General features: G+C 35.2%; 1 protein-coding gene across 2 annotated transcripts in view; it reads left to right on the top strand.

Annotated features, from left to right (window-relative positions):
* IL1RAPL1 (interleukin 1 receptor accessory protein like 1) overlaps positions 1-15906 on the top strand; it is a 2053286-nt gene extending 2037380 nt beyond the window's left edge. For both annotated transcript variants that reach the window (XM_087895235.1, XM_087895234.1), the window contains exons 10-11: positions 7908-8078; positions 12379-15906. In XM_087895235.1, the coding sequence (XP_087751361.1) occupies positions 7908-8078; positions 12379-13097 (890 nt within the window). In that variant the 3' untranslated portion in view covers positions 13098-15906. The remainder of the gene's footprint in view (positions 1-7907; positions 8079-12378) is intronic.
* Positions 15907-16621: the final 715 nt, after the last annotated feature.

Genomic DNA, 16621 nt, shown 5'->3' with positions numbered 1-16621 from the left:
AAAATGGCTTTTTGCTGTCATGTTCCAGGGGTCTTCTTCTATCAGTCTGATAGACCTCATCCTCGTTTTCTTTGGATTCGTTGTCCTGGTAGTCCCCCTTATGCACGGTGGCTGTGGTTTTCACTGTCACTGGGGCTGTGGCGAGCTTCTGGAACGATTCAGACATTCTGTTAGAGGATTCGGAGATCCTTGCCTCATCCAAGGCAGCCTGCAATATCAGGTTCATCTTGGCCAGCAGTCTTCATTGTAACCAGAGTTCTTGTACCCCACAGATGAGCTGGTCCAGCAATATATCATTCGAGTCTATGAATTCACAGTGGACAGCAGCCTTTTGCAGTGCTGCCATGTATTGGTTGATAGACTTGCCATTTTTCTGCATTCAATGCTGAAATTCATAGCAACGTACTATCTCTGATGGGGCCGGAGCGTGGTGTGTCTTCAGCACATTCTGAAGAACTTGACATGGTACAGATTGTACCGGGGTTGGTTCTGACAGGAACTCTGCCATGTTGAATACCTCATGGCCGCAATGGCTGAGAAATAGTGCCCTTTTCCAGTTGTCCGACAACCCCAGAAGATCATTTGCTTCCATGAAGCACTCAAATCAGGTCATATAAGTGTCCCAATTTTCTTTCGCTGGATCGAAAGTCCACCTGGCTGGCTGTTCATTGTCAACTCTTTTTGTTTCAGTTCTCCTCTCTGAATACCGCCTTTGTCACCAGTGTTAAATTGGGAGAATAAAGAGACTGGAGACAGACTTCAGACAACAGCTCTTTATTCAGCAACTATGTACAATCCAGCAACCAGCCTCTCTGACAGTTTGTCCTTATATAGGGAGCTGCCAGAGGGCTCAGCCAATCATGTTTGAGTATTCTTCCTGCTCAAACAATGGATCAGATAGAAAACTTATGCAACTGTCAATATCTAACAGTTATCATTTTGAAAATGGTATGTTATACTATTTGTGGAGTATATCTTTTATGCATCAGTAATATTTTGCAAGTTGTAATGTAATGGAAAATTTGGAAAAATATTTTAATATTTAATATTTTTATTATTTATTATTATTTTATTTAATATTTTAAAGCTTGTCACAGAATTTATTATACAAAATTTTAAGAAAAGATCATTTAATATAAAGACAAGAGATTTTATATATATATAAAAGGTGTATATATTTTTATATATATAAAAATATATACACCTTTTATATATATATAAAAGGTGTTATATATATAGGTGTTAGAAAAGAAAAAAGCCCAGAACCGAGTAGATGAGATTCTACTGAGCTGGAGCTACAAAAAAACCTTGGCTACGTAGGGAAAACCTGGCTAGAAGAAAAACACACATAAACCCTACGAAGAAGTAAGAAAATTGATATATATATATATATATATATATATATATATATATATATATATATATATATATATATATATATATATATATATATATATATATATATATATATATATATATATATATATATATATATATATATATATATATATATATATATATATATATATATATATATATTTGTTTGTTTTCTGAGGTTTTCGCGGCTATTTGTATGTAGGTTTTTGGTTATTCGGGTTTTGTCCCACGTCCAATTTTATGCGGGACAAAACCCGAATAACCAAAGACCTACGTGTGTGTGTGTGTGTGTGTGTGTGTGTATTTTCTTTCCTTTTCATAGACTTTATGTGCATTTCTCTTTAGCCAGGTTCTTCCTACGTAAACCAGATTTTTATGCAGCCCTAGTTCAGTGAAATCACAATCCACTAGTTTCTAGGCTTTTTTCCCCCTTTTCTGGCAGCCAGTAAACACTCTGCTGCCCATTGGGAGACTAAGGAGACTAAGATAGATCTATTTCAGATTTATAAGTCCTCATCAGTTAGCCACACCCTCATCCCATGTATTCTCTCTGTAAAGGTACAGTATATGTTTTCTTTCCTTTTCGTAGGCTTTATGTATTTCTCTTTAGCCAGGTTCTATGTAAACCAAGATTTTTATGCAGCCCTAGTTCAGTGAAATCACAATCCACTAGTTTCTAGGCTTTTTTTTCTGGCAGCCAGCAAACACTCTGCTGTCCATTGGGAGACTAAGGAGACTAAGATAGATCTATTTCGGACTTATAAGTCCTCATCAGTTAGTAAATACTGTTTACTAACTGTTTACTAAGAAGTTAGTAAATACTTCTTCCTAGGATAGAAATAAAAAGAGTTCTGTATTCATCAGTAAACTATACTACATTAATGCAATAAAAAGCAGATTTTTCAAATGACATAATCCAAGTCTAAAGCCAAAGTGTTACCATGAAATTAATCACATTTCCATTTGAAGAATCATTGATATAAAAACTTGAGGTGGAAGCTCTCATCAAAAAAGGAGAGAGAAGTCCACAGTTATTGCTTACGTTTCAGTTCTCTTTACTTTTTAATTTTAATACTGAAAGAAAATAGGAAAATGTATAAAATACTATGAAAATGTTGGGGCTAAATTCAGAAAAAGCTTGCCACTTCAGTGTACGTACTGCATGTATGGCCTATCAAAAATTGGCCATGAATAGATTTTAAAGGAAAATTTAAAAAAATAATTTGAATTGGGTTTGGAAGCAAAATGAAGTTTAATACAATTTAACATGTTTTAGTTTAAATAATTTAAAAGATATTCAGATCCAGCTGAGTCTCATTAACATAGTGATGACAATGCGATCTAAATCCCTCATCACCTAAAAGTGAATTTTACCAAGCACCAAGACAAAAGGGATGGTAAAAGACAAAATTAAGGAAACAAAAGGAGACTGCACATGCCAAATGAAGAATCTCCAAGAACATTCAGTAATCCCTGGGTTTTATAAATGTTTTGATGGCAATTATCTTAATGAATTCACAATGTTCAAGATACACAAATCTTTGCCAACCTACATTTCACCAGGAAATAATTTGGGTTTGAATAGCTTGCTATTTTGCATTGCTGTCAATAGTTAATTGGTTATGATGCTTTTTTGTTTTTTAATACTAATTTTATAGTTTATTATAAATTTACTTATTACTCACTTATTTTTTTATGTTTTAATGTATTGTTTAATTAATAGCTTGTACATTAAAGCCTGTGCACACAAATTGACTTGAGAGGGCTATACCATCCAGGATAGAATACAAAGGTTTAAAGGAAAAAATTATTTTAAATCATTAAGATTTTTTGCCTAGCAGTAAGATTGTATTGTCTGTTAGTACTACAGTTTTTGAAAAACACCATCCTACACAGCAGTTGTAATCCAAAAATTGTATTATTATTTAACATTATGTATTTTAAAATAATATGGAATTTACTGTGTAAAACTTTCAGAGATGTCTATTACTTGGAGATAAGCATATAGTGTTTTTTATTACCAGTTCCTATCATTCTTGCCTCCCAAAATTTGTGGATTTTGTGCTCTTGTCTGTAAAGCAAGTCTTTACACAGTAGGAAAATTTTGTAGAATTTCTTTTTATGGACAAGTAAAATGGCCAACCAGAAGCACTGCTAGAGCTGACATGCATTATTTTTAACAGCTGTGACTGAAGTGTAACATAGAAGACAGAAAAAGATATCTTGCTAGTAAGCACTGAACAGTGTAACATTGCTTATAGAGGGATATTCAATCTGTTTCTTTGAGGAACAATTGATAATATCTACTTGCATATACTATCTGGAGACTTAGAGGAATGTTTTTGTTTTTTTTTAATTTGATTTATATGCCGCCCTTCTCCGGAGACTCAGAGCGGCTTACAATGCGTTAAGCAATAGCCTTCATACTTTTGTATATTTATACAAAGTCAGCTTATTGCCCCCACAAACTGGGTCCTCAATTTACCTACCTTAGAAAGGATGGAAGGCTGAGTCAACCTTGACTCAGAATGTCAAGAATGACTCAGAATGACTGAGTCATTCCTTGACTCAGCAAAGAATGTTAACACTTCCTTGCTCTTGCCATTGATTTATCCTACTTTCTTCACAACAAAAATCAGAATGTGACTTTATTTAGTATTGAGATTCAGAATATTTGGCATTATTGACCCTTTAATGAAAAGTAATGAAGTTTGCCTTCATTCAACATTACAGGCTAGTACACCAAATGCACTGAATGTACTGAAAGTAATGTATTAATTAAAATCAAAGAAGCTTTGGGAGACTTTAACTACCCTGATATCAACTAGGAGACAAACTCTTCAGCAAGTGGGAGATTAAACAGATTCCTAACCAACCTAGCCGACAACTTTGTCATATAAAAGTAGAAGAGGGAACTAGAGGAAAAGCTATACTGGACCTAATTCTTAGTTATAGAGAAGAAATGATAGAGAGAATTGAAGTTGCTGGAACTTTGGGTGAGAGTGACCACATCATATTGAAAATCAATATAATACAAACACAAGTAATAGAACATAATCCAACCAGTGTCTTAAACTTTGAAAGATCTGATTTTAACAAACTTAGAGAGACCCTAGGAAAGATTCCATGGATGAAAATCCTAAAGAGGAAACAACTCAAGAAGGGTGGGGAATTCTGAAAAATGCAATCATAAAAGCCCAGGCTAACACAATACCACTGAAAAAGAAAAATAAGAAATCCAAGAAGAAATCAGCACAGTCGCACGAAGATTTCTCTGATAAACTGAAAGAAAAAAAAAGGACAAATAGAAAAAAATTGAAAGAGGGACATATAACTAAGGCAAAATATCAGCAAATAGCAAGAAGCTGCAAAGATAAAGTCAGGAAAGCAAAGGGTCAGAATGAATAAAGACTTGCAAAAAAAGGTCAAAGATAATTTTTAAAAAGTTTTAACATATTAATAAGAAGAAAAAAGTCAAGGAAACATAGCTCCATTAAAAAGAGAAGATGGCAAGAAAGTAACAGGCAATAGAAAGAAAGAAGAGCTGATTTAACCCAACCAATTAAAAAAAAATACCACCAAAGACAGACTAGAAATAAAAATTAAAATAAGCAAGAAAATGCTAAGAGAACACCTGTTTGATCTTGATGAATATATTGTAAATCACCAGGACCTGACGGATTATATCCCAGAGTTCTTTAGGAGTTGGCAGATGTTATTTCAGAACCATTGCACCATATCTTTCCAAAATTCTGGAGCACTGTGAAATTACCTGAGGAGTGGAAAAGAGCTAATGTGGTTCCCATTTCAAAAAAGGGGAAAAAGAGACCATGGAAACTACAGACCAATCAGCCTAACATCAATACCTGGGAAGATAATTGGAAAAGATAATTAAAAAACAGATATGTAAACATCTAGATCCATGCATAAGCGCACCAGCATGCCTACTATCCCTGTCCTAATGTTTTCTTTTATTCATATCCATTTCGTGTATTTTTTTTTAATTTGATTTATATGCCGCCTTTCTCCGGAGACTCAGGACGGCTTACAATGCGTTAAGCAATAGCCTTCATACTTTTGTATATTTATACAAAGTCAGCTTATTGCCCCCATAATCTGGGTCCTCATTTTACCGACTTATTTATAATTATGTTTACACTTGTATCTGTTTTAAAATACATGCTTGACGAATAAAAATAAAATAAAGTTATAACTAGAAGCCAGCAAGGTTTTTTAAAAACAGAACTTGTCAAACCAATCTTATTTCATTCTTTGACAAAGTGACTAAATTAGTAGACCAGCGAAATGCAGTGGCCTAGTAAGGTATTCGACAAAGTAGAACACAACCTACTTCTTGATAAACTAAAACATTGGCACCATCACAACCAAATGAATTTGTAACTGGCTGATAAACTTATTCAATGAGTAATCCTTAATGGTACTACATTTACATGAAGGAAGGAAGCAATGGGGTACCACAAGGTTCTGTCTTAGGCCCCAGTACTCTTCAATATCTTCATAAATAGCTCAGATGAGGGAATAGAAGGGAAACTCATCAAATTTGCAGATGACACTAAGCTAGCAGCAATAGCCAACACCCCAGAAGACAAGCTCAGGATCCATAAATATCTCGACAGACTTGAACAATGGGCCCTATCCAACCACATGAAATTTAATGTAGAGAAAGGCAAGGTTTTACACCTAGTCAGGAAAAACCAAAGTTACAAGTACAGATTAGGCGAAACCTGGCTCAAAAACAGTAACTGTGAGAGGGACCTTGGAGTCCTGCTGAACGATCACTTAAACATAAGCCAGCAGTGTGTGGCAGCAGCCAAAAAAGCTGCTTGATTGTATAAACAGAGGCTTAGAACAAAATCACATGAAGTATTAATACAACTTTATAAAACCTTAGTAAGACCACACTTGGAATACTGCATTCAGTTTTGGTCACCACACTACAAAAAAGATGTTGAGACTTTGAAAAAAGTGAAGAGAAGAGCAACTAAGATGATTAAAGATCTGAAGACTAAAACGTCTGAAGAACAGCTGCAGGATTTGGCTTTGGTAGTTTAGAGAAAAGAAAGTCTAGGCGTGACATGATAGCAGTATTCCAGTATTTGAGGGGTTGCCACAAAGAAGAGGGAGTCAACTTATTTTCCAAAGCACTGGATGGCAGGACAAGAAACAATGGATGGAAACTAATCTAGGAGAGATGCAACCTGGAATTAAGGAGAAACTTCCTAACAGTGAGAACAATTAACTAGTGGAACAGCTTGCCTTCAGAAGTTGTGGGTGCTTCATCCCTGGAGGTTTTTAAGAAAGACTGAATAGCCACTTGTCTGAAATGGTATAGGATCTCCTGCTTGAGCAGAGGGCTGGACTAAGAGACCTCGAAGGTCCATTCTATTTTATAAACATTTGTGGGGAAATACAGTATTATTTAAAAACAAAAACATTTCTGGAATGTCTCCTATGAACGTTTCCAAGGCATATTGTGAAAATTAATTCTTTTTTCTCATAGTTTATAATGGGCATGTCACTTTTGTTATTGTCTGTTTGACTGCATTTCTTAAGCCCCAAGGCAATAACATACATTAGGATCTTTGTAAGATTAAAATGCTGAAGCTGCTATGAATATTGCAAATGTCTTATGAAGAATTTCATAAGGTAGAGAAATGAAGAAGGAATCTAGTTTTCAGTTTGAAATGAGAATCTAGTAAAATGGCTTTTGTAATCATGAAAATACTAAAGAGAAGATGGAGCACAAGCAACTACTTAGTAATATATGATCAAATAGAAAAGATGAAGAATAAATAAGAAATATTTCAGAATAATATACATGGACATCAGGGGTGGGTTCTAAATTTTTTTTACTACTGGTTCTGTGGGCGTGGCTTATTTTGTGGGTGTGGCTTGATGGTCATGTGACAATTATTTAGGATTTAGCAGAGGTACTGGTTTACCAGGCTGTACCGATCTATCCATTTATTTTTGCAGGTACTGATCTACTCATGTATTTTTGCAGGCACTGATCTACTCATGTATTTTTGCAAGCACTGATCTTCTCATGTATTTTTGCAGGCACTGATCTACTCATGTATTTTTGCAGGCACTGATCTACTCATGTATTTTTGCAGGCACCGGTCTACTCATTTGTTTTCTTTTAACACTGATCAGCTGTAGGGCGGCCCTTTGAAGCCCCGCGGCAAGAGTTTAAACAGTTTTTTTCCCTCTAGCCATCAGCTGGGACTCAGGAGGCAGCAATAGATTGGGGGTGGGGGCAAATAAAAGGTAAGAATAAGGTGGGGGGGTGGGAGCCAGGGGGCGAGGGGGTGGGGGGGCAGGGGGTGGGGGGGCAGAACCGGTTCGGTGACGTCATATCATCACCGCTACCGGCTCGGCAGAACTGGGCCGAACCGGGAGGAACCCACCACTGATGGACATATAAAATAGGAAGAGGAAAATCAGTATGAAATAAAATCTATTTTCTTTTTCATCTGTCTCTCTTCTCTGTCCCTTTATATTTACAGATAACAAAGATTATGATGCCTATTTGTCATATACCAAAGTGGATCCTGACCAATGGAATCAGGAAACTGGGGAAGAAGAACGATTTGCTCTTGAGATCTTACCAGATATGCTTGAAAAGCATTATGGGTACAAACTATTCATTCCTGATAGAGATTTAATTCCAACTGGAAGTAAGTTTTTAAACACACACACACACACATATGCACATACACTCATTTTGCATACACAATGTGCTGTTTAGGTACATTTTAATGCGATACTGTACTAATGCTGTTTATTATACATTCCATTAAGATAAGTAATCAAAGCATATTAATAATTACAATGGTACTAATACTAAAAATAGTAAGCACTCTATATGTATAATATGCTAGCTTTTATTAACATAAGATATACAGTAACAAAATTAAATGTTCTTTGAAAAAATTCATTGGATACCATAGCTAACTTAATAGCCTAATTAAAAAGTGTCTAGTCTAACTAAAAGTGTCTATATAAAATTTTGTCTTGTATCTTCTTGCACATACAAGAATAAAATCTTCCAAATATTTTTAACAGCAGTAAAACTAACAGGAGAAACAAATCAGACTAAGTTGTCAGTTTTCTAGAACTGACTATATATTCTAGATATAGTCTAGAATTAGATTAAAAAGAGCCGAGGTGGTGCAGTGGTTAGAATGCAGTACTGCAGCTCAGGGATGGGTTCTAAATTTTTTTACTACCGGTTCTGTGGGCGTGGCTTATTTTGTGGGCGTGGCTTGGAGGTCATGTGACTGGGTGGGCGTGGCTAGCTGGTCATGTGACCGGGTGGCCATGGCTATGGGTATAGGGACTACTCAGGGGGCTGAAAAAAGTCATTTCTGACAGGTCCTCGCATTTTTGACTGGTCCTCACACTTATGACCATCCTCACATTTATGCCCATGCAGCATTCTTAACAACCATGTCACTCATTTCACAACTGCTTCTCTTTACCATCGTGATAAGATAGGGCAAAAAACATAAAATGTGAGGACAGTCGTAAATTCGAGGACTGGTCAAAAGTGTGAGGACCAGTCAAAAATAACTTTTTCAGACCTCTGAGTAGTCCATATGCACAAAAGGACTACCCAGAGGGCTGAAAAAAGTGATTTCTGACAGGTCCTCACACTTTTGACCGGTCTTCGCACTTATGACTGGTCATCATTTATGCCCATTGTAGCATTCTTAACAACTGTGTCACTCATTTCACAACTGCTTCTCTTCACCATGGGGACAAGATAGGGCAAAAACATAAAATGTGAGGACAGTTGTAAGTTCGAGGACTGATCAAAAGTGCGAGGACCAGTCAAAAATAACTTTTTCAGCCCTCTGAGTAGTCCATATGCACAAAAGGATACAGCAATAGAGAGGGATGAAGGAAGGAGAAGAGAGATGGAAGAAGGAAGGAGAGAGAGGGAAGGAGGAGAAGGGAGGAAGGAAGGGAAGGGAAATTAGAGTAGGAGTGAGGGTAAGAGAGGGAGGAAGAGAGGAGGAGAAGAGAAAGGAAGAGAAAGTAGAGAGGAGGAGAAGAGGGGCGGGAAGAGAAAGTAAGAAGGAAAGAAAAGAGAGAGGTGGTAGGTTTGAGGAGAAAGATTGCTGTACAATAAAAAAGATGAAAGGGAAGAAAGCCAACCCCAAACAAATATAAAAATATTAAGATAAAGAATGAATTGTTAAACTTTAAAGAATAAAAGAGAACAAATATGAATAAATAGCAATAATTAGAAACACACATGCAAACATACAATGTATTTTCTTTGAACAAAATATTTGGCCAGTTCACAAGTTTAAACAGTGTTTAGTCATTTCAATTAAATTTACAATTTCTATATTTCCTTTTTGCCATATTTATTCCTCATCTATTTTTTTAAAAAAGCAATATTATCCTTCATCCTCATCTCTAATCTTAATCAAATTCAATTTTTCCCTTCTATTCTATATTATACCCCTTCCCATTGTCATCTATTTTTATATCCATCCTCACATTGGTTAATTATGTAATATTACAGTTGTTTAATACAAATTCAACATTTTAATATAAATCAATTAGTTATATAACTATATTTTTGTATATTAATCAATATGAACATGAATATTCCAATTATTTCTATGCAATCCAATTTCTTACAAATCAATTAATTATATTTACCAGTAATAATAAACCAAATAATTTCCTCCATATATTCTTCCAAACCACAATTTAACCATTTCTGCTTTCAACACAATACACAATTAATAGTATCTCAATTATTACAATTCCCTAGTTAAATAGAGCTTTTTTTCTTTTGTGTTTTAAAATCTTGAACTCTCCTCTTTTGCCCTAAATTTTCCATTGTTTGCACCTACCTTTTTTGGTGAGGAAAAAGAAATCTCTCTCTGCCTCATTTTGTCACGTTGCAGCAAAGACCCTGCTTTACTTTCAGTTTTGTTTTTTCAGCATAGCTACGGGAAAAAAAAATCTGCTCCAGCACTCTTTGCAGCTAGCAACAGAGCCCTGCGCAAAACAGCTGAGAGCAAATTAGCTGAGAGTCGGGAGGCCGATCTAATCAACTTGTGCTAATTAACCTATGCTGAAGCTGAAAGGGGCTGTTTTTTCTATTTTTGCAGGCACCAGTCTACTCATTTGTTTTCTTTTAACACTGATCAGCTGTAGGGTGGCCCTTTGAAGCCCCATGGCAAGAGTTTAAACAGTTTTTTTCCCTCTAGCCATCAGCTGGGACTCAGGAGGCAGCAATAGATTGGGAGTGGGCGGGGTAAGTGACCGGCGACCAGGCCGGGAACCCGTTCGGGGGTGTGGCCAGCCAATCTTATTACTGGTTCTCCAAACTATTAAATTTTTTTACTACCAGTTCTTGCGAACCGGTACGAACCAGGAGCAACCCACCACTGCTGCAGCTACTTCAGCAGATCAGCGGATCAAATCTCACCGGCTGTCTTTGGTGTAAGCCGCCCAGAGTCCTCGGAGAATGGGCAGCATAGAAATATGACTAGTAAATAAAATAAGATAAGATAAGATAAGATAAGATAAGATAAGATAAGATAAGATAAGATAAGATAAGATAAAATAAAATAAAATAAAATAAAATAAAATAAAATAAAATAAAATAAAATAAAATAAAATAAAATAAAATAAAATAAATATAGTTCTAGAGTATATAGAAATTGTGCGAGATGGTGTTTAAATGGCTTCCTATCCTGCCACTACCACATACATGCCCTGGAAATGAAAAGCTAGCTGAAATGTCACCCCATAAATAGATCTGTATCCTTTAACCTAATTTGTATTCTTTATTAAGTGGAAATACACTTCTTTGAAGCCTAAAATAGCATAGCACTTAGACTTATATACCGCTTCACAGTGCTTTACAGCTGTCTCTAAGCAGTTTACAGAGTCAGCATATTGCCCCCAACAATCTGGGTCCTCATTTTACTGACCTTGGAAGGATGGAAGGCTGAGTCAACCTCGAGCTACTGAGACACGAACTGCCAAACTGCTGGCAGCTGGTGATCAGCAGAAGTAGCCTGCAGTACTGCATTCTAACCACTGCGCCACTGCAACTCTTAAATGAAATGCACAACTGTGGCTCTTAAATGAAACGATGGAGACTACCAAAAAGTATAGCACACAAGAGAAAATGTCTTTGGATTAATAGCAATATACTGTAGCATCACAAATTTTTATCAGTTGTTTTACTCTTAAATATAAAGCTATTAGACAATCTTTTTATAATCATCTTTTTCCATTGACAACTTAGACCAAATTCACCTTTCCTTGATAAAATTTATTTTCTCATAGACACCACCCACTGAAAGTGTACATCAGACAGACTTCAACAGTTCCAGTTAAATAAAGATGTCCTTTTTGCCTTTGCAGTTTGCACAGATATAACGTGCCATATTAGTGGAATGATGAAATGATGAAATTAGATTGCATTAAGCTGAGTTATATTCCAAAAGTGGAAAAATAGGTCCATCTGCATGCAATTAAAAATCTGTATAGGACATATTCTATAAAAACAAATACAGTATGTATTGTAGAAACAGTGGTTCTTTCCTTGTGTTTTTTTTAAAATTAAATTTACCTGAAGTACTGATTTCCCCTTTCCAGGAAATAAAAAGGAAAAGTTCCTTATATTCTTCATTCAGAGAAGGTTGCTCTCTATTTGCTTCCTGGAAAGGGGGGGAAAGACAACTCTGCTAGCAGTTTTTATACATAGGTATGGAGGGAGCTATTTCTCTTCCTATTTTCTTCCTATTCTGAATGGGTTCTCACCTAGGAACAATACCTCTGAACAGAGATGTACATGTGAATACTTCTTTCCAAATTTACATTGAATGCTTTTTAAGACATAAATTAATAGTACTTATTTAAGATCTGCTTACAGATCACAGTCCAGGTATAGGGGTTTTTTTTCTTTTTCTGATCTTGTGTTGCTCTTTTGCTTATCAGCCTACATAGAAGACGTGGCAAGATGTGTAGACCAAAGCAAGCGACTGATAATTGTCATGACTCCAAATTATGTGGTCAGAAGAGGCTGGAGCATCTTTGAATTGGAAACCAGACTTAGGAACATGCTCATTACAGGAGAAATTAAAGTGATCCTCATTGAGTGCAGTGAATTGCGAGGAATTATGAACTACCAGGAAGTTGAGGCACTGAAACATACCATCAAACTTTTAACTGTCATTAAATGGCATGGACCAAAATGCAACAAGTTGAATTCCAAATTCTGGAAACGTTTACAGTATGAAATGCCTTTTAAGAGGATAGAACCTATTACCCATGAGCAGGTTTTAGATGTTAGTGAGCAGGGGCCCTTTGGGGAATTGCAGACAGTCTCAGCAATTTCAATGGCTGCTGCTACCTCCACTGCTCTTGCCACTGCCCACCCAGATTTGCGTTCCACTTTTCATAACACATACCATTCACAGATGCGACAGAAACACTATTATCAAAGCTATGAATATGACGTACCTCCTACTGGCACTCTGCCTCTTACCTCAATAGGTAACCAGCATACTTATTGCAATATCCCAATGACACTTATTAATGGACAGAGACCACAGACAAAAACTAACCAAGAGCAGAATCCTGATGAGGCTCATACAAACAGTGCAATCCTGCCCCTCTTACCACGGGAAACTAGTATTTCCAGTGTCATTTGGTGACATCGGTGCAAGGGGGAAGTCAGCTCCCTTGATCAGAAGCAAGGTCTGCAGTCTGGTGCCTGGAACTACATCCTCGACTGCTGCTGTTAAACATGCATTACAATATATGAAATATGAGGAAAAACAGGGTCTTGTACATATGTTTTGGAAATTTCTTTGTCGCATCAGTCTTCCTGTTTTACCCATGTCTTTACCATCCACATGTTGATTTTGTTTTATATGTCATTAAGATGTGTATATTTACATTTTTTTAAAAAAAAAGAGAAATGAAGAGTGCTATATAGATAGGGTTATTGTTTTTTTCTTCATTAGTATAATTTGAGCGTGTGTGTGCATTTTAAACATTTTTGGGGGAAAGCTTGGACAAAACTGTTTTTAATCTAGAAGCAGTATCCATTTTTTGGTCTGCCTAGGCCAATACGCAGAGTCATGCTTGCAGCAATTCACCATTGTCTGTTTGTGTGTGTGCGTGTGCGAGTGCGCGTGCGCATGTGCGGTGTGCACATGGGTGCCTATTGAGGTAAGTGTGAAATCACTTGCTCTTGGGAGGTCCCACAAATGTTTCATAATCTTTTCTTCATGTTTTTATCACACTGCTACACTCTGCCCTTTTCCCATCACTTTTTTAAAGCAGCACACTGAGTGAAATTAAAGATGGTCTAATTGTCTAATATTTCACATAGTAAATAGTTGTGAACAACAACAATGAAAAACCCTGTATTACTTGCTTCACAATAACCACTATAACCACTATGGAATCTATAGAAAGAATAATAGATTTTTCTGTTTGATTTTATGAGTTGTTTATATTCATTTTATATAGAAATAACATGCCAACTCTAATTCATTCACTTCCTCGGAAATTGTTGGATTTGTTTGCTTGCTTGAAATCAATGGTTTCTTTTCTTGTTTACATTCTTCAAATGAGATTATTGACATCTGCCAAGGAAGTAAGGCAGTAGGCACTGAAGAGCAGCATTAAATCCTGCAGAGATTTCCTGGCTGGCTTCCAAACCAAACTATAATAGAAGGACAATATCTAAAATGGTCTGTCACATTGTATTCCATAAAATGCTGTCTTTTAAGAACTATGGAACATACTTTTTCAACCAAGTTTGAAACATATGTATATTCAAGTTTGATCATCACCTTTTCTTTTCATTGATACATTCAGAATTTAGCATTCTTTATTATTCATTATTATCTTTTCTTAAGCTTGTAATAACACTACATTTTTTTAAATTCCAAGGTTGTTTAAAGGAGATCTCAGGAGGTTGCAAAAAGTAAATACCAACAAACATCAATATTTTATAAAATATTAATATTTAAATCAGAAGGTGAAATGTTGGAAATAATGTTATTGAATAAAATAAACTAGTTTTATTTTAAATGTATTATTTCATCTTTAAAGAGTTAAAGAAAAAACATGTATTTTGGCTTTGCAATTGTTTTATGCATAAATCTAAGGACTGAACTTTGCCTATTTGGATTCAATAAGAATTTGTCATAAATATTAACACATTTAACTCCTCATTCACCTACTGTTAGCAGAATGACCACTACTATTCATATTTCCACCTATCAATGTAATAGCCACCTATAAGAAGGCAGCCAACAATAGATTATATGATTACTATAGCACTAGACTAATAGAGCATATTTCTTATAACATAAACTGATGTAGTAGATTACTGATATTAATTAATATGCTAGAGGAGAATACAGCATATTTTAATGTTGCATTAAAATGCAACAATTTAACAGCAACAATCACGTGAAACTGCAGATCTTTTTCTTCATTGGAAAGAAAAGGAAAGAGTTTTCTACATAGTTAATAAGACATAGCCAAAATAATGGGTGTGTTGTGTGTTTATTTAGACTGCCATCATAAAAAGGCCTATATTTTGGGTCAAATAAGATGTTACCAATTAATTTTAAGCTAAAATCTAGATATTTGGGTTCCATTGGTACATGAAAAATTACTGGTATTATGGTGTAGATAGTCAAGCAAACACTTGAAAGCTGAATTAGGATGTATAGGATTTTTTTTTGACATAATTTAACTAACACTATTCATTTCTGTGACTGTTCACTCAAGTCCTTTTCTAGTAGTTTGCTATTTTCCTTCAACACACACACACAAAAGAAAAAAATGTGGACATAGGCCAAATAAACACACTAAGCATAAAATGCTGTCAAGTAGGATGTGAAAATTCACATTCTTTAAAAGTTCATTCTTTGAAGATTTAAAATAGTTATTACTGGCTATAAACACCTGCGAGGCACTAGTGGAATTAATCACTTTTGATAAGATTCCAAATAGCTAACAAAAGATGCAACAGCTTTTCCTTTAAAATTTTTAGTCTTACATTTGATTTGTGAAGTAATGTAAAGCATTGCAATCTGACAATAGTCACACTGTAGAGTCTAGCTGGATGGTATTCTTTGATTTTTTTTTTCCTCACAAGGAACACTTTATTCTCTGTTTTTAAAGTAGATTGAAGCACTTTGAATAGCATGATTCAGGGATTAATAGATACTATTTGATATTCATGCTACTTAAAGATTTTCTTATAATGCTTTGTCATATTATTCAGAAAGGAATGACAGAATTGGTTAGGGGAAAAAACACAAAACAAATGAAAAAAAGTCATTAATGGTTTGAGAAACATTCCACCTAAGTCATTCCTTTTCTATAAACAGCTCTGTTTGAGAAACAGTAAAGGATCTGTCATATGTTCAAAATGCATACTTAATGTTTGACTAAAGTTCTGTTAGAACACAAAATAAAAAGAAAAAAATGCCCTAATTATTGGGCTCCATTCTTTTTTATTGGGGAAAGAGGAGGGAGGAAAATGTTCTAATTTTGCAGTGTTTCCATGCAAAGCCAAATTTCAGGGCTATCCTTAAAAATAGAATGCATGTAAAGAAAGTTCAAAGTCTCTGCAAATGTTAGCATGTATAACTTTCATTTCAAGATTGGTGAAATAAAATTGAAAGCCTAATTGGTAGGAAAAGGATGTTTTTCTCTTTCAAATGCCATTACTATTTGTAAGGCTGCATAACCTCATAGCTATGCTTGAAATATTTTGTTAATACTGAGCTACAAATTTCGGGACCTTCAAACCTTCACTGTCCTCTTTTATTTTTGTAACATAAAAGTTCAAAACGAAGAAAGTAGTAAATGGATGACTAAAGGGATTATTTAAAAAAAAACATTCCTATGAACATTGGCAGTATGGCTTGACTAAGATTCTAATGTTAAGAGTTAGGATATACTGCAAATTTTCACAAATTGCTCCTCCCAGTTGCAGTCTATTGAAAAACTAGTCCAAACATTATGATATCAATTCCAGAATAGTACTGGAAATGCCATTAAAAGTGTGTGGTTCCACAAAGATTATCTCAATTTTGTCTTTGCTGAAAATCTTTGCTGATAGTTACTTCCACAAATGTAACAAGTAGAAGCATCTGTCTGGATACAATACATAATCCTGGAAACAATTTCCTAGAATTTTATTAGT

Source organism: Pantherophis guttatus, chromosome 5 (genome assembly GCF_059756535.1).
Source record: "Pantherophis guttatus breed Tessera chromosome 5, ASM5975653v1, whole genome shotgun sequence".
NCBI lineage: Eukaryota > Metazoa > Chordata > Lepidosauria > Squamata > Colubridae > Pantherophis > Pantherophis guttatus.
Note: the sequence above shows the minus strand (reverse complement) of the source record. Positions and strands in the feature narration are given on the sequence as shown.